General features: G+C 42.7%; 1 protein-coding gene across 1 annotated transcript in view; it reads right to left on the bottom strand.

Annotated features, from left to right (window-relative positions):
- Positions 1-22793, bottom strand: part of LOC137439093 (collagen alpha-1(XIV) chain) — a 173449-nt gene that overhangs the window by 134312 nt on the left and 16344 nt on the right. Inside the window, exons 3-5 of the mRNA XM_068134790.2 lie at positions 15811-15927; positions 12488-12631; positions 1933-2034 (exon numbers count right to left, since the gene is read on the bottom strand). Coding sequence (XP_067990891.2) covers positions 1933-2034; positions 12488-12631; positions 15811-15927 — 363 coding nt within the window. The remainder of the gene's footprint in view (positions 1-1932; positions 2035-12487; positions 12632-15810; positions 15928-22793) is intronic.

The following is a 22793-nucleotide window of genomic DNA, read 5'->3' as shown; positions in this document are numbered from 1 at the left end:
ATTCCCATCCACAACCACCAGTGGCGTCCTGTACCGGCCTGATATGGCGGCCCACACCATCACACTTGGGCCACCCCACCTGTTGGCTTGACGCACGCAACAATCGGCATATCGCTCGCCAGTTCTTCTCCAGACACGCTCACGCCCATCAGGACTGTCCACACAGAACCTTGACTCATCGCTGAAAGCGACCTCGTTTCACTGCGCCAAGGTCCACCGCTGATGCTGCTGGCACCATCTCTGTCGGTTGCGGCGATGCGCAGCCGTCATCACGGGGCCTCTGTATGGTCTTCTGGCAGTCAGACCATAGTCATGCAGTCGTCTTCGTGCAGTATCATTGGAGATCCGTGGGTTTGCACGCCCCGGAGTTTCTGCCGCAGTGCGGGATGCTGGACGGAATCGATCCCGCAGGTGACTTCGGACCATCTGCCTGTCCTGCCTTGCAGTGGTGACTCTTGGCCTCCCTGATCGAGGTCTGTCATCTGCAGAGTTGTGGAGGGTGTCTCTGTTCACCAGGGCCGATATCGTCTGGTGTGAACAGCCAAGGCGACATGCCACCTCACGGTAGCTCAGTCCGCCTTGCAGCATGCCCAGGGCACGCTGCCGTTGATCCCTTGACAATCGTGGCATGTTGATTGAAATGCCCATTTTGCACTGGCCTTTTTAAAGCCAATATCAAGACATCACGTGCAGCTCATTAAAATCATCCCGTACCCCTTGGCTAATCACTGACAGTCAAAACGGCTGTTCAACAGCTGTGCTATGAAGTGACCATTGAAGGTTCAAGTGACTATCCGTGACCGTTTTGTCTGACAGTAAGGACACTATTGTCCACAAATAAGTTCACACATTTACTACACGCAGTGTTATTGTTGATATTTAAAGGTTTCAAAGGTGGTAAGTTTCTTTTGCGTTTCAGTATATATATATATATATATATATATATATATATATATATAAAATACAAATATATAAATACACAAACAGCAGTTGGGAGAAGGCACCCTTCAAATACGGGAGAACTGTAGCAGATTGCACAAGAAGAGTGGGCCAAACTGCCAGTAGAGAGGTGTAGGAAGCTCATTCATGGCTATAGGAAGAGTTGACTGCAGTTATTTTGTCCAAAGGTTGTGCTACCAAATATTACGTCTTGGGTGTCAATAATTTTGTCAATGCCATTTCTTTTTATTTGCTGATTTAAAAGGATATATTAAGTTCTGAATAAAAAAACAAAGGTTCTGTAATATTAACAGTGAAATAAAGAATTGTGGAGACCAAATACTTTTGTCAATTTCAACTTATTTTTAGAGAAAATTTGTGAGTTATTTGAAAAAAGTGCAAGGGTGCCAATATTTTTGGCCAAGACTGCATATGTATATATATATATATATAATTTTGTTTCAACTATTGTTTCTTTGCATTCAGGGTCTTGTTTGCCCCTTTCATATTCATTGATGACTTGTCAGGTAGAGAATACTCTCAAGGCTTTATGATGTTTCAGGCTACATGAGGATAAGACGTTGCTTGCTCATTGTCACCGAAACCCTTTCCACAATCAGAGCCAAGCACCTTGGGCCTGCTGCCAACCAAGCCTTGCCCTGGTCTCGTATGTGCTTTGGCTTTGTTAGGTTATGTGGTTCGTGTGAAAAAAAAGGAATCAATTAATCACGACTTTTGCTGTTTTTGTTCGATGTTTCCTCCTATTGCACATGGCGGATGAACACTCGAACAGTTCTGATATGTTCATGAAACAGCTTTAAGTTTATGTGCAAAGTAAATCATCTGGTCGAACAGTCAGTGTTTAATCAACAAATGAATAGCGTGAAGATGTTCACAAATTACAAACATAATGCATGGAAATTTTTCAAAGCATGGCAGCCACAGCCTTGTATTACAGTTACGAGAATGTGTTCTCAAAACTTGGGAACTTACTGCCATCAAAAAGATCTTTGTATTTATCTTCTTTCTCTTCCTCTCGCTCTACTTTCTCTTCCTCCTCTTCCTTTTTTCTGTCTCTTCTTGAAGGTTCACCAACTGCAAATGAAAAAAAAAGAAAACCAAAAAAGGTTTTTTTTTTTCTATATTGCACTCATTATTAGATTTGTTATCATTGTTATCACTAGAAAGTGGCCTGTGCCCACACGGGATTTTAAACGGGGTAGGCATGTAGGCAGGAAAAATGCAAATGGCGTCTTCTGTCTTCGAACCTGCATGCTGGGAGCAACAATTCGCATTTATTGCCACATTTGATGCAATTTAAACGCTCTAATGGCGACAAGGTGCTTTTTTTTCTTCTTTTTTTTTGTATACTGAATCGAGGCTCGTGAAAGAGCTAACATTTACGTCACAAACAAATCAACCAGACAAACAAAATACCCAAAAAGAGGGAGCGGAAGACAAGATGGGGAGAGAAGGGGAAGCACACAAACACAACATCCGAGAGCAGGGAGATGTGTGGAAGGGAGAGGGCCCGGGAGGAGGAGGCATGGGAAGGGGGGGGGGGGGGGGAGGGAGAAGTATAAAACACAAGGACACCAAGGACTTCCTGGACAGAAGTTGGTATTTCAAAAAAGTGGAATTGGGGTGAAATTAGCGGGGGTAGAAAAGATCAAGGTTTTGGATTTTGGTAAGATAAGATATGGTGGTGAACAGCTGTTTTAAAGACTTGGAGGGTGGAGTGGGATTGAAGACAGTGAGGGAGTTTGTTCCAGAGGTGGGAGAAAAGAGGAATGAAGGAGTGAAGGTGAGCAGAGAGTCCTGATTTTGGCAGTTTAACCATAAGAGGGTTGCAGGCAGATCTTGTGCGACCTGTAGGAATATTTGCGGGACAGAGCCCAGAGAGAGCTGGGGGGGCAAGGCCAGAGAGGAGTCGGTAGAAGACGGAAAGACCACCAACCTGCCTGTGGTGAGTGAGTGAGAGGCCCTTGGAGTTAGCTTCATCGCGGGAGATTCCAATGATTCTGAATGCTTTGGTTTCAACAGCGTGAAGGTGAGCTAGGTGTGAGGCAGGAGCACCAGCCCAGAGGGGAGAGCAGTATTCCATTGAGCTGCGAATGAAAGCCTTGTATGTGGTGAGGAGCTCAGGTGTGCCAAGGAAGGACTTCGCACGACAGAGGATGCCCAGTCGGCGACTGGCTTTGGAGGCCAGATTTGAAATGTGGTTTTCCCAGGAAAGATCATGGCAGATAGTGAGACCCAAAAGCTTGGGTGACAGAACTTCTTGGAGAGGATTATTCAGAAAGTGGATGGGAGAGTTGTCCAGTCGGTCTTTTCGGAGAGACATCGTAAGAGTGTGAGATTTGTCAGGATTGAAAGACATGTTCCACTTGTTTGCCCAGTCTGTGATTTTGTCAAGGTCTGCAGAGAGTGAGGAGGCTGCAGACTGCCGATCTGAGGGATGAAGAATGGAGCGACAGAGAGTAGAGTCGTCAGCAAAGAGATAGAGAGGATTTTCAAGAGAGTCAGAGAGATCATTGATGAAGACCAGATAAAGCACAGGGCCCAGAACACTGCCTTGGGTAACTCCAGCCTGAACAGGAAGAGGAGATGAGAGAAACCCATTCAGGGTCACACATTGACTACGACTAGAGAGGAAGTCCGCCAGCCATGCGTGGAGATTTCCATGGATACCAAAAGAGGAGAGTTTGGTGAGCAGAGCGGGGTGCCAGACCGTATCGAAGGCACGTGATATGTCAAGGGAGACTGCTCTAATTTCCTGTTTGGCATTGAGAACCTCCATCCATTGTTGAGAAAGCAGAAGCAGCATGTCCAGAGTGGAGTGTCCAGGTCTGAAACCAAATTGATGATCAGAGATCAAGCCATTGGAGAAGAGGAAAGATTTCATATCTGAAGCAATGATGGATTCCATGACTTTGCTGATAATTGGGAGAAGGCTTTTCTGATAAATTGGTCTGTAGTTGCTGGGATCTGTTTTTGCACCTTTTTTGTGCAAAGCGGTGATGTTGGCAGATTTCCAAGCAGATGGAAGATGACCTTGAGCAAAAGAGAGGGTGAAGAGAACAGAGAGAGGGAGTGAAAGAGCGGAAGAACATGATTTTAGGACCCGTGGGCTGATGCCATCAGGTCCAGTTGCAGAATCAGAGTCGAGGGTTGACAGAAACTTTTCCACCTTGTCAGGAGGAAAGGACACAGAGTCCAAGAGCAGCTGGGTACGACTGGGTATGGTGGGTACAGAGAGGGATGGGTTTGGGACACAAGATTTAGAGGCAAACACAGAGTTGAGGCATTCAGCCTTTTCACATGCGGAGTCAGCCGTGTGGCCATTTGAGGTGAGGGAGGGGATGGAGGGGGAACAAACACCAGAAACAGATTTGACCAGATGCCACCAGGATTTGGAAGAGGGAGACAGATAAGAGAGTTCGGTCCTGAGAACGGAGAGATATTGTTTCCTGGCTCTCCTGAGGGTGGACACACACTTGTTTCGGGCTTTGTGAAAGGAAATGAGATTTCCTTCCGTTGGATTTGCTTTCCAGGAGACGAAAGCAAGTTGTTTCTGCGCAATAGCCTCACCACAAGATTCCGTGTACCATGGACGGGAGGAAGGGTATGACAACTGAAGACGAGATGGGATAAATCTGTGCATGAGAGAGAGCAATTTACTTTGGAAGAATTCCCAGGATGAGTTGATGTCAGAGGCAGTAGAGATGGGAGACCAGTCCAGATGATTGATGGCTGCTTGAAGACCGTGCCAGTTGGCCTGAGTGAAATGCCAGACTCGTCGACGCTGAGGAGGCTCTCTGAGAATGGTCAGAGAGATGTCCACTTTAACAAGCACATGATCAGAAGAGCCGATTGGAGCAGAAGAAGAGCAGCAGACATTTTCAGGGAAGTTAGTCATAACCAAGTCCAGAAGAGAAGATGCTCCATTGACTGAGATCCGGGTTGGGAAATTGACAGATTGTGTCAGTCCCAGTGAGTCACAGAAGTCCTTTGCTGAAGAGCCATGGCTGGTGAGAGAGGTACCCACCCCCAGCCAACTGGCATGGTGACAGTTGAAATCACCACATATGAGGAAGAGAGAGTTGGGATGGGTAGATAGACGTTGGTCCATATTATCAGACAGCGAGATGTAGATGGAGTCATCACTGTTTGGTGGACGGTACAACACACATATGAACAAAAGGTGGGAGTGAAGGGGAAGCCGTAGCCAAAGGTATTCCTGGGGGTGAGTTGGAGAGAGGGCAGTGCAGGGCAAGTGAGGAAGAGAGTTTTTTTAAATAAAGATAGCAACCCCACCTCCAGGACGAGGCTCAGGTCTATCATACCGGAGGAGGGAGTAACCTGGGAAAGATACCAAGGAATCAGAGACATCATGGAGGAGGAAAGTTTCTGTTAAGCAGATCACGTCTGGTTTGTCAGAAGCAACCTGTATGGAGAGATCAGTTAAGTTTGAGCGAAGGCCCCGGATGTTTGAGGTCCATACTGTTAAGGAAGAGGAAGGGGGAGAATCGGATACAGAACAGGGGGGGGGGGGGGGGGAGCGGTAGGATAAGATGTGGAAGAGGAGGAAGAGGTAGGGAGAGCTGTTGAAGGTGTGTCAGAGATTACAGAATAGCTTGGAGAAAGGGAAGAATGGGGCAGACAAAAGGTTTGATGGTGATTGGGTGAGGTGCAGTGAGGTGTTATTTGAGGAGGGGGAAGAGTGAGGCAGAAGGTTGAGGGAGAAGAAGGTGAAAGTTGGAAGGGGGAAGAAGCGGGGAGGACGCTTTGAGGAGGAGGGGTGAGAGGGGAGTCTAGGAGGGGGGGGGGGGGAGTGAGGGAGAGTCTCGGAGGGGAGGGGAGTGGGGTGAGTTTAGGAGGGAAGGGGCAGGGGGGGAGATTTGAAAGGGATGGGTGATGGGGAAGATTTGGGGGGGGAGGGGCAAGGGGGAAGATTTGAAAGAGATGGGTGATGGGGAGGATTTGGAGGGAAGGGGTGAGATTGGATTTTGAAAAGTGTATGATTAATGGGAAACGAACATTTATTGCAAAATGAGTTTCTTGAGACATTCGAGTCAAAAATACATTTGAGGACGCTGAAGGATGGGTGGAGTTCTGGAGAGTTTAGGGAATGAATGAAAGATGCACTGTAAGAGATGGAATTTTTTTTTGGAATGAATAGATTTGGTGAGCAAGTCGAAAGCATTCTTTTATAGAAGAAGAAGAAAAAGGTGTTATAGAATATGACAAAATAAAGTTCTTCAGGGGACAGATGAAACATTTCTTAACAACGTGATCACGAACGTGGTCGAAGAACGAACGAACAAATAAGAACGAATAAACGAATAAGAACAGGGAAGGAAAAAATTATTATTATTATTATTTTTTTGAGATTTTAAAACAAGGAAGTATGGGGTGAAAAGACCGTGAAAAACAGAGACCGAAAGTAATTTGCAGCGTGATCGAAGAACCGCTGAGACAAAAAAAAGCCTCAAGCCAAGGGCTGACACGGTAGCCTACTAGCACTACACTAGGCCTCAGAATACACGATACGAAAAAAACGACGATTCTGTACACAGGTATGAAAAACCAACACCGAGAAACCTATTAAAGTCACCCCAATAGGTACATACACCGAAAGAAAGATACAGATTCGACAAAAACACAATTGTGAAAAATTACTTAACTTCTAAAGCGTGCGCGCGGGGACAGCTTTGAAGAGACGTGACGACCAATCTTGCGCATGCGCAGAAGTCCAATTGCTCCATTTGAAATTGCTCCATTTGAAATGAACAATTGCTCCATTTGAAACTGTTTGTTTGATATGTGTAGCTTTTTGATGCCTAGGATCCGCAATTAAAATTTGCATTGGTGTCAAAGCCAGTGATACACTGAAAATTAATAGTAGGATAATAAAATTATCTTTACATGAAAGGTTGAAAAACATGATTAAATCCTTTTCCATGATACTCGACCTTGGAAAGAGGTGGGGGGGGGGGTGGGGGGGGGGGGATTGGTTTATCCTGGGAGTGAGTGAAGTAATGAAGTCATTTGGAAAGCAATCTTGGAGCGGTTCCACTGAGATCCGAACCAAAAATAATAATTCTGTGAATGATCAGTCAGTGAGGCTTTCTAGGTAGAACCTCTTCATACTTTCTATAGGCTTCCAAGTGTTGGTTTTAAAAAGGCAGTCCCTGAAATGCTTGGAAGAATGCTTTTCAAACATGGGAATGGAAGTACAAAGATTACATTGAGATTGTTGAATACGAATCTGCTATTGAGCCCTAGTCCGGATATGAATCTGGCATTCCACCTCTTTTATACACGTCACCGTTTCAGAAGAGCTAAGGGTTAGAAAGAAAAGGGTCAACAGATGGTAGTAAAGGGGAAACAGGCACAGAATAGAGCACACAGACACACCATAGTGTAAGGAGAGAATTGGCAAGTAAAAGTAGAGCAGTGGCTCAGCATATGTAAAATAGCTCAAAGATATACAACCAGAAGAAACCATGAGAAACCACAGATGGGAAAAGGGCAACGAACAAACAGTGGGACAGTGGGGACAGAGTTTGGCACAGGAAGGGAATGGATGAACAGGAAACGAGGAAAGAGAGTCGGGTAGGAAAGACAGTAACTTGCAAATATGAGAGTGTGAGGTCGGGTTAACGGGGGAGAAATGATCACAAGAGCGAATTGGAGATTATATCAGATGGTGGTGCACCATTTGCTTGAACTGCTGGAGGGAAGAGTAGACTTGAACAGTCTCCGGAACACCATTCCAGAAATGGGAGAAAAGAGGACCAAAAGAGTGGGGGTGTGCAGAAAGCCTCAATTTTGGGAGTCTAAACCAGGAGGGGTTACTAGAATGCAAGCCTACTGGGGGATCTAGGAAGGTTCAGAGATTAGAAGGAGTGAAGCTGGAGGAGAGGCGGTAAAACAGAGAGGCCAATGACCTACGTGTGTGCAATGGACAGCAACAGGTCTTGTGCTTCGGCCTCATCATGGGAGATGCAATATTGTTGAGAACTTTCGATGCACTAAATCCAGGAAAGAGAGATTTGATGCTGGGACCCCAGACCATAGGTGAGAACAGTACATGAGTAAGTAGTTCATATTTTGAGCAATGACTCGGAATGACGGAGAACGTGCAGTCCAAGCCTGGCTTTAGAGACCAGATTTGTAATATGGTCCACCCAGGAGAGTTCCTGGTTGATGATGAGACTTACGAGTTTGAGAGACTGAACCTCTTATCATAACTGACCAATAAAAATAGATGGTGTGTTCATTTGACAATGCTTCCAGAGTGACAAGGTGTGACTGGGAGATTTTCCAAGATTGAAAGACATGATCCATTTCTCAGAGCAGAATTTAATCAATCCCAGATGAGCCGAGAATCACGCAACTGTTTTCATTCTGTTAGTGGGATGAGGTGGGTACCACACAATAAAATGGGCAATCATCTGTAAAAAGGAAGCGAGGGCTTCCAGAGCATCGCAGAGGTCGTTTACGTAGATGATCGGAATAAGACAGAGCCGAAGTCACTGCCGTGTTCGGATCCATTTTTGTACCCATTGCTGTGGATGGGAGTGATGTTTGCTGACTTCTAGGCAGAATGTGGTGGCCAAAGGTCAAGGATATTCTGAAGAGCACAGACAGAGGAGAAGCAAGAGCAGCAGGGCATGATTTGAGAACATGGGCACTGGTGGCATCTGAACTCGTTGCTGAAACAGGGTTGAAGCTGGACAGAATTTTCTCTACCTTCTCCAGTGAAGTTAGGTTGGAGGAGAGGTTTGAGAACACTGGAGGAGAAAGTTGAGACTGAAGAAGTCATGGAGAGAGAGAGAGAGAGAGAGAGAGAGAGTTTCCTCCATCACTATAACAAGAGGGTCTGTCAAAGCAAGGGTATAACTTATCAGGGAGAAATGAATCAGCAAAATCCTGCAAGAGAAAACCTTGGATTAAACAAATAATCCAGAAATGCTGCAGAGTCATGGATGAGCAGATCTGTAAAAACAGAATTATTTTTTTTGCCCCAATGGTGTGAGGTGGAAGGTGGGGCAGTGGAATGAAGGTGAGGGTGAGTGGGAGATGGGATGGGGGAGAAGGAATTTTGAGAGGAGAAGTTAAAATGTGGAATTAGGAGAGGTTCGGATCATTCGTCAAGTCCCATGGAGTTAATTGCTACAAACGTCATGTTATTGAATCGTTAGTTCCATGTCAAGAACACACATCAGGTTGAGGATTAAGGAATTAACTATTTAGCACACTGAACAAACAGCGCTGTCGGCATGTGCACCATGGATGAGCCAGCAAGGGTTGTTTATCTAGGCAGGATGACCTAAGGACAAATGAGTAGTAAATGGAGCAACTCGTCAGGAAGCTGGAGGGGAGTGGAGGGGGCAAGGCCTGCTCCTCTTCTGCTCCTCTCCCACCACAGAGAAGTTAGTGGCCTAGCAATAGCTTATCTCCTCAGATTTGTTGTGGCCCTATAAACTCGCCCTCTAAGCCGTCCGTTCTGCTTGAGCACTACCCTCCTCCCTCCACCCAGGTCGCACTGGCTCAGCCAACAAATCCATACCTTGTTGTCTTCCAAAAATATTGATTAACAGCCCACCTCATGCTTTTGTCCTCCTGCTCTCCACGATGTATTCACCTCCCTGAGTCTTTCCAATCATGTGCTTCCCTCCACTCCCTTAAAATGGTGAGACATTGCCATCTTGTGACATTCCATATTCCTATTTTGATTCTCATCTTTTTGAGCCTACCCTCCAGTCCACCAGCATGCCTTTCCACATTTACCATGTTTTCCAACTTTTCCTCTCTGCATACATATCCTTTGTCTGCTGAACGCCTCAGTTCTCTTGTCATGTCTGTGTCCTTACTTATGTTGCGCATTTGTTCATTCCTTGTCCAATTATCCATTACATGTCTGCCAGTTTGACTCTACTCCCATATTGATGTACCTTCTCACCATTTTCATCAGCTCCTCCATGAGCCTCAATCTAAGAAAGCAAAGATTAAAAAAACTTCAAAGCAATTTTTAGAAGAACCAGAACCAGAACGTCGCCGCCACGTACGAACTGTGAGCTTTTGCATGCACTAATGATTGTATTTGAAATAAGATCTAAAATTACGTACTGCTAGATGGCTCCTCTGGAGTTTGGCAGGCAAGGTGTATGTATGTGGCGGTGACGTCACTGCGTGCGCTCATTAGGTTGGAGCACTAAATAATTATATTCTGATATATATATATATATATATATATATATATATATATATATATATATACACATATATATATATCAGTCATTAGGCGACTCCATACCATCAGTGGTGAACCGCCATTAAGGTATCCCATTCAGCTATCACTGTACCTTAATGGGAGCGATAAGTACCGCCTGCCATACGGTACATTATCTCTGGTATCCACTTATTATATGGTGTTGCCTCGATGCGGTCGGGAGTAACAATTATAATCTAATTTTAGTTATCCAATCTAATGAGGGCACGCAGTGTTTTATTTGGCGACTTACAGTGTTTTACAGTTTTATTACAGTGTTTTATTATAATTGTTTCTTTTTTTTTTGATCCAATATGGCTGCCAGACCACGTGAGCGATGACATCATAAATGTATATTCTCTAAATAATTGTTGCATAGATCATGCTCAATAAATTTCAAACTGATCAGACTAAGCGTTGTCCCTGTCGAATTATGACGACGTCATTGGTGCCATAATTATGACATCGTTAACAACACTTATTGCCAATATGGAGTTATTTACAATGAGTCACGTTTCAATTTTTTAAATGCTGACATGGAAAACACTTTACTTTACTGAAATGCAGACACAAATGTTATATTTTCGTCAAAAATCGTTGGAATTTCGCCAAATCTGTTTTGGTCATGTGTTAATATACCTCAGCGATTGACAAATCTGAAATCAGAATTTTATTTGAGGTCAAAATGACCCCGTGAGGTCGCTTCGTACTTTGCCTGCTCGTCATGTGCAGTGTGATAATTAATTCCATGCCCACTCTAGAAGACTCTTCTTCTTCATGCAATAACAACTTCTAGCTTCCAGACTGTACATCTGATCATCTTGAAATTTTGCACACTTGTTACATTTCATAACCTCTACTATAATATAAAGTTTCACGTCGATCAATGAAGCGGTTCAAGAGTTATGAATTTTTTTATATTTTCGTTTAATTAATTATGTCTACCAAACTAAGTCACCTATCGCAAATTCCAATAGGTCATTTTAGTAGACTGATATGCTGAACACATCTGTGAAGTTTCCCCTCGATCGGATAAAAAATGAGGGAGGAGCTAGGTTTTAAAAGTTTATGCTTAAAAACGTCATAACTCTGAAACCATGTGATGCATGACATCATCTTGCTGACTTTTTTTGTTCGTCATGGGTATGCAATTCTGCCTGCAAAGTTTGGCCTCGATCTGTTCAGTCGTTTTGAAGAAAATTGGTTTTTCAGGCTTTCCACTCAAAACAATATGGCGGCCGAACCACGTGACCTACGATGTCATTATAATTTTATTTCTCATCAATTTATACCGAGAAGATGCTCAAGAAATTTCATCCTAATCGGATAAAGTTTTTTACTTGTCGAATTATGACATCATAACGGCGGCACCTATGACGTCATCATTCACATACGTTATTCCGCATGGAGATGTCTTTGCAATGAGACCTGTCTCAATTATTTCTATGCAGCGGTTTTTGAGATATGGAGGTGCAATTTTTTTTGTTTTTTCCAAGATGGCGCCCGTATCACATGACCTATGACGTCATAATATTCACTAAAGTATTCTACAGGAGGAGGCCCTCCTATGGTGAAAACTTCAGTGTCAATCGGACCAACGGTTGCCGAGAAAATGAATTTTTAAAATGCTGACACGGCACACACTTTACTTTACTGAAATGCAGACACGCACGTACGTACCCGAATGCTTAACCCCGCTTTTCACTTCGCGAGCGCAGGGTAAATATATATAGGTATATATAATAAATATATATATAAATATATATATATATACATACATACATACATACATACATACATACATACATAGATACATACATACATACATACATACATAGATACATACATACATACATACATACATACATACATAGATACATACATACATACATACATACATACATACATACATACATATATATTTGTGAATACATTCCATGCTTGTGCCAGAACCAATGACTATTTGAAAAAAGTTTCCCAACAGAAATACAATCATTTGTGTTATTATGAACCCAATACAGTATTAATGTTCCTTTAGCTACACCTGTGTATCGTCATGGCAGGTCTAATTAATACATTCCTATGGTTCAATCTTGCTCCAGATAATGCTTATTGTAAACATGCACAAGGTGGGACAGTTGACCAAATGCGGAGGCACCATTGAGAAATGAAAGGGATAATGCATAGATGGCAGTGGTACAACCAGGGCAGATGGGACAAGGCACGGGTGGACGCCACAGATGTGGACCAGGTGTGAGGGTGACGTACTGCGAGTTCTGGTCGTAGCTGCCCGGCTTTCTCCTGAAGAATCGTAGGCGACGACTTGGATGGTGTACTCCAACCCTGACTGGAGATTCTTCAAGACAGTTTGAGATTTGGTCTTGGGTAAATTTAAATGCTGTGCTGGGCCTCCTAAAGAAACACACACACAAGATTAAAACACAAGGTTCAATTTCGAAAACGATCCTCTTGTTTTTGCTTAACTGACTTTTTATGAGCTGATGTTCTAAGGACCATGAACTTCATAAAAATGTACCTCGTGCTTTGGCAATAATAAACCACAGTCTAATATATCAAGCAAACATGCACATGGACACCTGGACAAAGATTTCTCTCGATCCAGTACATCTACTACATATATATGAACACATCAACTACACATCCTGAGCTTGGATATAAAAACTGCTTCCAAAAAAAATATCTTGAGACTGTGTGTCTTTATGACGTAGATAAGTGCTCTTTCATTATGCGTAATACTTGCGACATGAACAAAGCAAGTGACAAATGTGAATACGCTCAGCTTTGGCCAGCGACGTGCCAAGAAAACATAAAAGTTAAAAGCATCCCCACGTCCCACAGGATGCATTATTCTCATTCCATCTCAGCCTCAAAAACCCCCTGGCCTCGACTAAAGCCATCTCGAGCACGTCCCTCTCTATTGTTTCAAGGGAGCCGAGGAAACCCTCTTCTTCCGAGAGCTGCTGCACAACATGTGTTATCGAGGACCGATGGTGGTCTGCTTCTGGTTTTGGTACGAACGGTCACGAGGCAAAGGAAACCCACACAATCGCATTAGCCATACTGACCAAGGGGGTCGAGAACTTTCCTGGAGTAAAGGGCAGTCGATGCATTCGTTCTGCTATGGGATGGGAGGGAATCAAAAGCTCCTCTAATCATGCACAGAACGAGATGGTGCGTTTGCCAAGACGTTTTGTCCGATTGGAGGACATGGTGGGCAGCTGCGGCTTGCCAGTGTTTACCACTCAGATCATGCAGTGTTGTGAAAATAACGCCATGAATTAAAACAAAGTTTTTTTTTTACATAACCAATGTTACTTTCAAACACATTTATGTTGTACATGCAAGTACGGCTCATTCATCAAGATTAGACGTTGATCTATGACACAGTTTGGGCCTTTCACATATGGTGAAAAATGGCATAGACGAATGAAACTTCAATCCCACTCCTCCCTCCAGGTCTTCAAAACAGCTGTTCATCACCATCTCTAATCTTCCCCCATACAAAACCTTGATCTTTTCTACCCCCGCTAACTTCACCCCAGATCCACTTTTTTGAAATATCAACTTCTTTCCTGGAAGTCCTTGCTGTGTCTTTGTGTTTTTGTTTTTTTTACCTCTTCCACCCCCCCCCCCCTTCCCATGCCTCCTCCCCCCAAGCCCTCTCCCTTCCACAGATCTCCCGATGTCTCTGCTCTCCATCTTGTTCTCCCGCTCCCTTTATCATGTTTTATGTTTTATGTGTCAGTTTGTGTTTTTGTGATCAATGTTAGCTCTTACACGAGCCTCGACCTTGTGTACAACAAAAAAGAAAAAAGGAAAAAAAAAAAAGGTGCGTTGCTGTTTCATCATCCTTGTTATTATTATATTGATATCTATATAATAATAGCGTAAGGACTCGACTTTGTTATCCCTTTTACGCCGCACCCAGTGACCCGATGCCCACGGCACTCATGGATTTACGATCTACGAACCGCGCTCTTTGTTTATCACGTACAGCCATACTCGAAAAATCTGAATTAGCCGACGTTGGGGCCCAAAAGCATCCGATTAACTGCCGATACGACGCCATCTTACGACGCCATCTTATTGGCGTCTGCTGGGTGAAGGCGAAGCAAGCCGTCCGCTGATTGGACAGTCGAAGGCGACAGCAAGCCGTCCACTGAGTGGACAATCCCAGAGTGGTGCTATGCCGATTCCTATTACGAATCCATTCATTTTTCAAAAGTATATCGTAGCGTTGTCATTTAAGTAGATTGCAATAAATACGTTGTTCATATACGCACTCTTCATTCTCATCTTTCTTCCTAACTCTTACTCGAACAAGCAAATCCCCTATGCCATCCATAATGGTACACTCTATCCATACACCACATCCTCCCTTCCGTGGATGTTCCACGGGTTTCGGCTAGTTATTATTATTAGGAGTATTATTTGTGTTATCATTAAGTGGTGCATCCACAAAACTGTAATATAATTTCACAAGAAAACTTCAATAAGCAACCTGATTTCCATCATTTAAATGGTTTATAGTAACACAATGGCACGCAGGATGCTCCCCAGGGTGGTCGGGGGGGGGGGGGGGGGGGTGGGGGAGAAGGTCACAGATCGAGTAAGCAAGAGGAAAGGGATGTGGCATTACGAAGGGAAGAAGGAAATGAAGTGTAGGAAAATAGAAGAGGAGGAAGGATTGTAAGATGGGGTATAGATCTCCACATGGCATTACCCCGATGGATCATTGCCCAAAAGGATCCGGTATGTAAGGGTCACACGTACTTTCAGAAGTTTATATCAATACCAGACATTCATTCAATACCTCAAAGGGAAGAAAAACTGGGAAATAAGAGGGACAACACTGACTTTGATGGAAAAATTCCCCGAAGGAATTTGTGGCCGCATAAAAAAATGGTTTGGAGCACTTACTTGGGATGTTTTGATGAAATTGCATTACGGGTCTAGATCATTTAGGAACACATGGTTTAATAGGACATTGACAATACATAACCTTGGTAAACCAAAGGTAGGTTGGGATGAGTAAATTAGTTCATGGGTTCACATTACCCGGACCTCCCTGAGGATTATACCGAGTAGTTGGCGACTTGTAAAAAAAAAACCAAGTATGGACATTCCAGGCCTGGGCCTTTAATGGTTTTCCTGGCGCTGAGTTGTTTATGAAGGATGTTATCAATATCTCACCCACCAAGACTATGATCTTCTGACATAAACTGGTCTCAGTAGAAATTCCAACATTCCCTAAATCGCCAATACATGGAGCATTCCTGGTGCCTTTGGAAATAACCTTAATGCTGGCACATGTTGGAACGCAATGCAAGAGTTGATTTTGCCCATGACTATCTGATGACATTGTTGTTTGGACATCTTGAGGAAAAGTCGAAATCACAAGTTATCCGCCGAAAGCCTAAAGTGATCAGAGCCAGGAGAATAACAAGTATTAGGAAAGCAGCCCCACCTCCGCACCCCAAAAAACAACTCAGATTAAAAAATAACTTGGATGAAACCAAAAATAAACCTGAATAATCAACTACTGTATGTTCAAATAACTCCGATGAGACCTGTTTCTGGTGTCACTGTCACCCGATAGCCCAAGACATCCTGCTTTGTAGGCTTCCAGACCACCTTGAGCCGGTTATTCTTGAGCTGTTTTACTCGCAGGTTTCTTGGGCTCTCCACTGCGATGAAAGCAAAAGGAGAGAAAAAAAATCAACGTACATGAACTGAAGGAAATAGATCATTGACAGTATGACAAACTAATCTCAAAAATGCCTATCTGAGGTGAGACGGATTGTGGGTTCACCTTCAACAGTCAGATTTATACAGGGTGGTGTCTTATTATCCACCTGTATTCATTTTCTTTCACCCTATTAAAATTTAATTCGATATACAGTGCAATGATTACATATACATTGGGTCTGTGTATATATATATATATATATATATATATATATATATATATATATATATATGTATATATATATATATATATATATATATATATATATATATATATATATATATATGTATATATATATATATATATATATATATATATATATATATATATATATATATATATATATATATATATATATATATATATATATATATCTATCTATCTATCTATCTATATATATATATATATATATATATATATATATATATATACATACATACATACATATATACATTTATCGACACACAGTCGTGGCCAAAAATATTGGCACCTTAGCACCTTTTTCAAATAACTCACAATTTTCTCTAAAAATAAGTTGAAATTGACAAAAATATTTGGGCTCCACAATTTTTTATTTCACTGTTAATATTACAGAACCTTTGTTTTTTATTTAGAACTTAATATATCCTTTTAAATCAGAAAAAAAAAAGAAATGGCATTGACAAAATTATTGACAACTTGGACTTAATATTTGGTAGCACAGACTTTGGACAAAATAACTGCAGTCAAGCGCTTCCTGTAGCCATGAATGAGCTTCCAACACCTCTCTACTGTCAGTTTGGCCCACTCTTCTTGTGCAAACTGCTCCAGTTCTCCTAGATTTGAAGGGTGCCTTCTCCCAATTGCTGTTTTCCGATTTACCCAAAGGTGTTTAATGGTATGTAGATCTGGACTCATTGCTGGCCACTTCAGAACATTCGAGCGTTTTGTTTTGAACCATTCCTGGGTGCTTTTTGAAGTGTGTTTGGGGTCATTGTCCTGCTGCAAGACCCATGACCTTCGATGGAGACCCAGCTTTCTGACACTAGGTTGAACATTGCGCTCCAAAATGCCTTGGTAATCTCCTGATTTCATGATGCCATGCACACATTCAAGGCACACTGTGCCAGAGACAGCACAGCAACCCCAAAACATCACTGAACCTCCTCCATGTTTGACTGTCGGGAAGGTGTTCTTTTCTTTGAAGGCTTCATTTTGTTTTCTGTAAACATAGAGATGATGTGCTTTATCTTAATGCTCTAATTTGTTCTCATCTGTCCACAGGACATTTTCCCTGAAGGATTTGGACTTGTTCAGGTGTGTTTTGGAAAAACTCCAGTTGAGCTTTCTTATGTCTCTGTCTTTCAGCAGTAGGGTCCTCCTGGGTCTCCTACCAACGAACCCCCTTTCACCGAGTTGGTGATGGATGGTGCGAGTTGAAACTGTCATACGTTGTGTCTGAAGGTCAGCTTGAATCTGTTTGGCAGTTTATCGAGGTGGTTTCACCACAATTCGAACAATCCTTCGCTGCAATCTTCAATCAAGTTTCCTCTTGCCGCCACGTCCAGGGAGGTTGTCTACAGTGCCATGGGCCTTAAACTTCCTGATAATATTGCCTACGGAGGGCGCAGGAACATCAATGTCTCTGGAGATGGACTTGTAGCCTTGAGATTGTCCATGCTTGGATACAATCTTGTGTCTGACTTCCTCAGACAAGTCTCCGGTTTTCTTTCTTTTCTCCATGCTCATTGCGGTACACACAGTGATACAAAACAGCAGAATGACTCCTTTTCTCGATTCAAACTGGATGAATGAGTGATATTTATATTGCAGGCACCTGCAACTCACCACAGGTGTAGTGGGGGGGGGGGGGGGGGATGGGGGGTGGGGCCTATGTACTCAATTTCAAGTTCGTGTGCAGTTCATGTTAATTTTGGGCAACCACTATAAGTGTGTTCTACTGGGTCCTACTAATCGGAAAAATGATGTCGTTTTTTTTTCTGTTGACCTTTAGTGACCTTGACTCAAGGTCAAAGTTCAAACGTCATTACAGTGACCATACTTCATTCAAAGTATATCGACCTTGGTACCAAAATGTGGCAAATTTCACAAGGAGCATTGGTTATGACATTTGTTTCGTCATTTGACCTTTGGTTTTTTTGCAATATGCAAATGAGCTAATTAGAGACAAAAATATGCATAATTAGCATTCCCTATTAAACATATATCCCGGTTATACATATAATGGCTCGTACATCCCGTCTCCAGAAAATGTTAATTGTTAGTAATTAATCACAAATGTATCCTGGGTCCTATTAGCTGACTGATGTTGTCAATAGTCTTGTGACTCTTGTGACCTTGAACTAAGGTCAAAGTTCAAAGAGCATATTTTGGCCACAATTCTGCATTACCATGATTGTGTTCTATTGTTGACACACATTGTAAAAAATTTTGCACTGAGTAAACTGGAAACATGTTTTTGCTTTTAGATGATATTGTTCACAACAAAGGATCTTCATAATCTTTTTCTTCTTCATCAATCCCAAAAGCATGTCCGTGGTCATTGTTAGTACAGTTGTCATCATCTGCACCACTCACACACATCTCTGTGCATTTGACATTTGACACACACATGTGACATTTGACATTTCACCTTGGGTCAAGGTAAGTAAAGTCAAGTACATGTCAAAGGTCAGTTAATATCAATAACATGTCAACAGAAAACAATAAGCAACATATTTTTCCAGTTTAGGATCCAGCAGAACACTTTTGAGATGGTAACGAATGATTGACATTCAATAACAATGTGAAGTGATGGGATTTACATGTATGGTGAAGACTATATGTTAATTATGCATATTTTTTCTCTAATTAGGTCATTTGCTTATTAATTTGCATATTGCAAACATCTGAGAGGGCAAATGACAAAACAAATGTCATAACCAATGCTCCTTGTGAAATTTGCCACATTTTGGTACCAAGGTCGATATACTTTGAATGAAGTATGGTCACTGTAATGACGTTTGAACTTTGACCTTGAGTCAAGGTCACTAAAGGTCAACAGAAAAAAAATGGTGACATCATTTTTCCGATTAGTAGGACCCAGTGGAATACATTTATAGTGGTTGGCCAAAATTAACATGAACTGCACACGAACTTGAAATTGAGTACATAGGCCCCCCCACTCGTGAGTTCAATTCCAAAGTAAAGGAGAATCACCTGCTTGAAATCTAATTATTTCTAACAACTTCTAAAAGGTGCCAATAATATTGTCTGGGACATTTTAAGATATTTGTGTGGAATGAGCTAAGATTTAGTAATTTTTTCAGCTTTTTTGTTTTGTTCCACTGCAAACCAAAGAAATAAATTTGTGGATACCAAAAGATTTTTTTATTTCAACAATTTTCTGGAAATAAAGGGTGCATTATTTGAAAGAAGTGCAAGGATCCCAATATGTTTGGCCACGAATGTATACACATCTCGACATGTATACATATCTCGACATGTATACATATATACACATATAGACATATATAATATTAACAATTGCTATTATAATGGGTGCATGCTTATCCAACCAAGATATTTCAGTTTTGTATTTTGTATTAATTTTCTGAAATTTGTCGAATTTGTTTTTCACTTGGAAGTTGTGGGTTACGATGTGTAAATAAAGGTGGAGGAAGCCTGATTTAATGCATTTTAATTCCAAGCTATAAGGCAACAACATGTGAAAATTTTGAAAGGAGGTGTAGACTTTGTATAGGCACTGTATGTATATATACAGGGTGTCCTAACACCTTGCCCCCCCCCCCTGCCCAGCTCTACTGGGTCGCCACTGTACAATGACGGGCATATAGCAGGAAGGATCATTCATTTGACATCTCAAATACCAAATTTCATAATGATCTAATGAGTCTCTCTTGTTCTGTTGCAGATTTTGTGAAGTGATGTCGTGGTCGGGTGATTCCGAGAAGCAAAGGTGGATATGCCGCATCATGGCTATCGCGTTCCGAGTCGCCAGGGATCAGACGCCGGGAACCATATCCCGATCCTGGGTTGCCAAGTACCTGAACAGGTCTGAGGACTTCGTCAAACGCAATTGGAACCGTGATCCCTTCGATTGCGAGATGGACAGCCGGCCCGACCAGACAGCACAATGTTTGTCTCAGGAAAGCAGGGATATCATCATTGAGTCGCTTGCCAAGGAGAAGAAAAGCATTCGCGGGCTCCAAAAGGAGATTGAACGGGTTCGAGGGAAGAAGAAGAGCTTATCAAGTATCCACAGGTTCCTTCAGTCCATTGGCGCAAAGGCTTTTCACCAAATTCCAGCACCGAAGCTGACGGAGAGGAACGTCGAGGATCGAATGTGGTTTTGTGAGTTGTTGAGCGAGTGGACCTCTGATGATTTTCTTTTCCTGGCCCTTTCTGATGAATTTTTCATTTATGAGGCTCGACGTCCCAACTTCCAGAACGACAGAATTTGGGCTCTTCACAATGATGACATTCCACAAGAACTCAAGATTCGAGAGAAATCGAGGACAGTACATTGAGTTGGAGCACTGCACTTGGAAGCAGGTGTGGGAAACGGCCGGGCCCACCCGCATCCACCGCTACATCTGGGACCCAGGAGGTGGCGTCGTAGGAGAAGATCTACCACGCCTGCAATGGACCTTGCTGAACCGTCTACGTACGGGGGTCGGCCGCTTCAAATCATCGCTGAAGATGTGGGGCCTGGCAGACAGCGCCGCGTGCGAGTGCGGCGAGCCTGAGCAGACTGCCGAACACATAATTACCACCTGCCCCCTATACAGACCACCTTCAGAAGCCGGCCTCTTCGACGTAGGACTAGAGAGGAGGGCATGGCTGCACGACACTGAGCTGGCCATCTGATGATACACGAAAGAAGAAGAAGAAGACAGCACGGTGCGTTGGCGTCTTCTTGATGTTCACAGCGAAAAGGCTGATGTGGGTCATCAAAGAGCAAGGACAATCATGGGATGGCAAATACCTCCGAGACGTTGTGCTGGCTGACCCGCCATGTTATTCCGTTCTTACGGAACCCAGAAAATGTCCTCAGCATCAAGGAGACCACGTTTCTGCACGACCGAGGCCCGTGCATGAGCGCACTGGCGACCCAGAATCTTCTGAAGGCGAACAAGGTCGATTTTTTCGGAAACGATGAGTGGCCGGGAGCATCGCCCGACCTCAACGCCTGTGAACATTTGGGGGCGATACTCAAGGACAGAGTTGAACAACGCCTCCAGAACACCAGGGAAGAGCTTCTCACTGCTTTGACTAACGTCCTCGAAGAAATGGAGTTCGATCGTGACTTGTTTGGGTCTCTCTTGGAATCCTACCCCGCGCGTTTGGAGGCAGTTCGGTCGGCGGGCGGTGGGCACACCAAATATTGAAGCAAAGCTTTGAAACTGTGCACATGAGATGTCGAATAATAAAGGTTTTTTTTCCTATTCGTGGTTTTTCCCTACCTCTCCTACGTTGGGCTGGGCAAGGGGGGGGGGGGGGGGGAGGGCTAAGGTGTTGGGACACCCGTATGTATATATATATATATATATATATATATATATATATATATTTATATATATATATATATATATATATATATATATATATATATATATATATATATATACTGTATATATATCTCAAACCCCCTAACTTGATGAGGCAGCAAGGCACAGATCGAGTCCCATAACAGCAAATGCTGCACAACCTGTTGGCAACAAGTGCCATCTGCCACATGAATGCATCGTCTCTACCCCACTGATCACCAGTTAAGAGGTGAGGATGTAGTCAGGAAGGATAAAATAAACAAACAGCAACTCTGACCCTAAATGCAAAATTATGCTGACATAATGCACATACATGATGCAAAGATTCCCTCCAAACTAGGCCGGCATCCATTGGGCACTCGGGTCCGTGAAGACCAGGACTTATGGTCACAAATAAATGAAAGCAGAGGAAAGAATATACAAAGGAAAGAAGACTGTATTATAGTTTGTAGTGATGTACATGTTGTGTACACAAAATGCCAGGAGTTTGACACCAAATCCATCTCTGCATACATATTCCCATTACCTTGTGTTATTTTGTATACAAGATCGAGGCTCATGTAAGAGCTAACATTAATCACCAAAAAAAAAAAAACCTGACACATAAAACATATGATAAAGGGAGCGGAAGACAAGATGGGGAGAGAGAGGGAAGCATACAAGTACAACAGTAGAGAACAGGGACATCGGGAGATCTGTGGGAGGGAGAGGGCTTGGGGGGAGAAGGCAAAATTAAATCGGTTGAAGTAAAATGCAAGGTTAAGCAATCGGTTCACTTCTGTCTGTCTGTCCTTCTGTCAAAAAATGTCAGTTTATCATCGCGGAACAACTTACTCGTATTTCAATTGAATGTTATATTTTGAACACGAATCGGAACATTCATCGGAAAACAAGTTTTGGCTCTGATTCAAGGAATAGCAGTACTTTGGCTTTGAATCAGTCCTGATCGCATATGTGCAAAGAGAAGTGAGATAATGTCTCCACTCTGTCTGTCTGCCTGGCAGTTAAACAAAATTGAAAATCCTTCCAAACAGGAAACTCACTGTTTTTAACGTCATAAAGGACACAAACAACAAGCACTAATAACTAATGTAATGTGTTTGACAGGGTGGTGCAATCGACACTGTTTCAACGGCGGTGAATTCTGGAATTAATTCATTTATACGACTTTTACAATCTTTGTTTTATATAAATTGAATTAAACACTTGAAGACTGCAGGACACAAATCACCTTTTGTCATTTTAAAAACCCTTC

The sequence above is a fragment of the Myxine glutinosa genome, chromosome 13 (genome assembly GCF_964187855.1).
Source record: "Myxine glutinosa chromosome 13, kmMyxGlut1.1, whole genome shotgun sequence".
Lineage (NCBI taxonomy): Eukaryota > Metazoa > Chordata > Myxini > Myxiniformes > Myxinidae > Myxine > Myxine glutinosa.
Note: the sequence above shows the minus strand (reverse complement) of the source record. Positions and strands in the feature narration are given on the sequence as shown.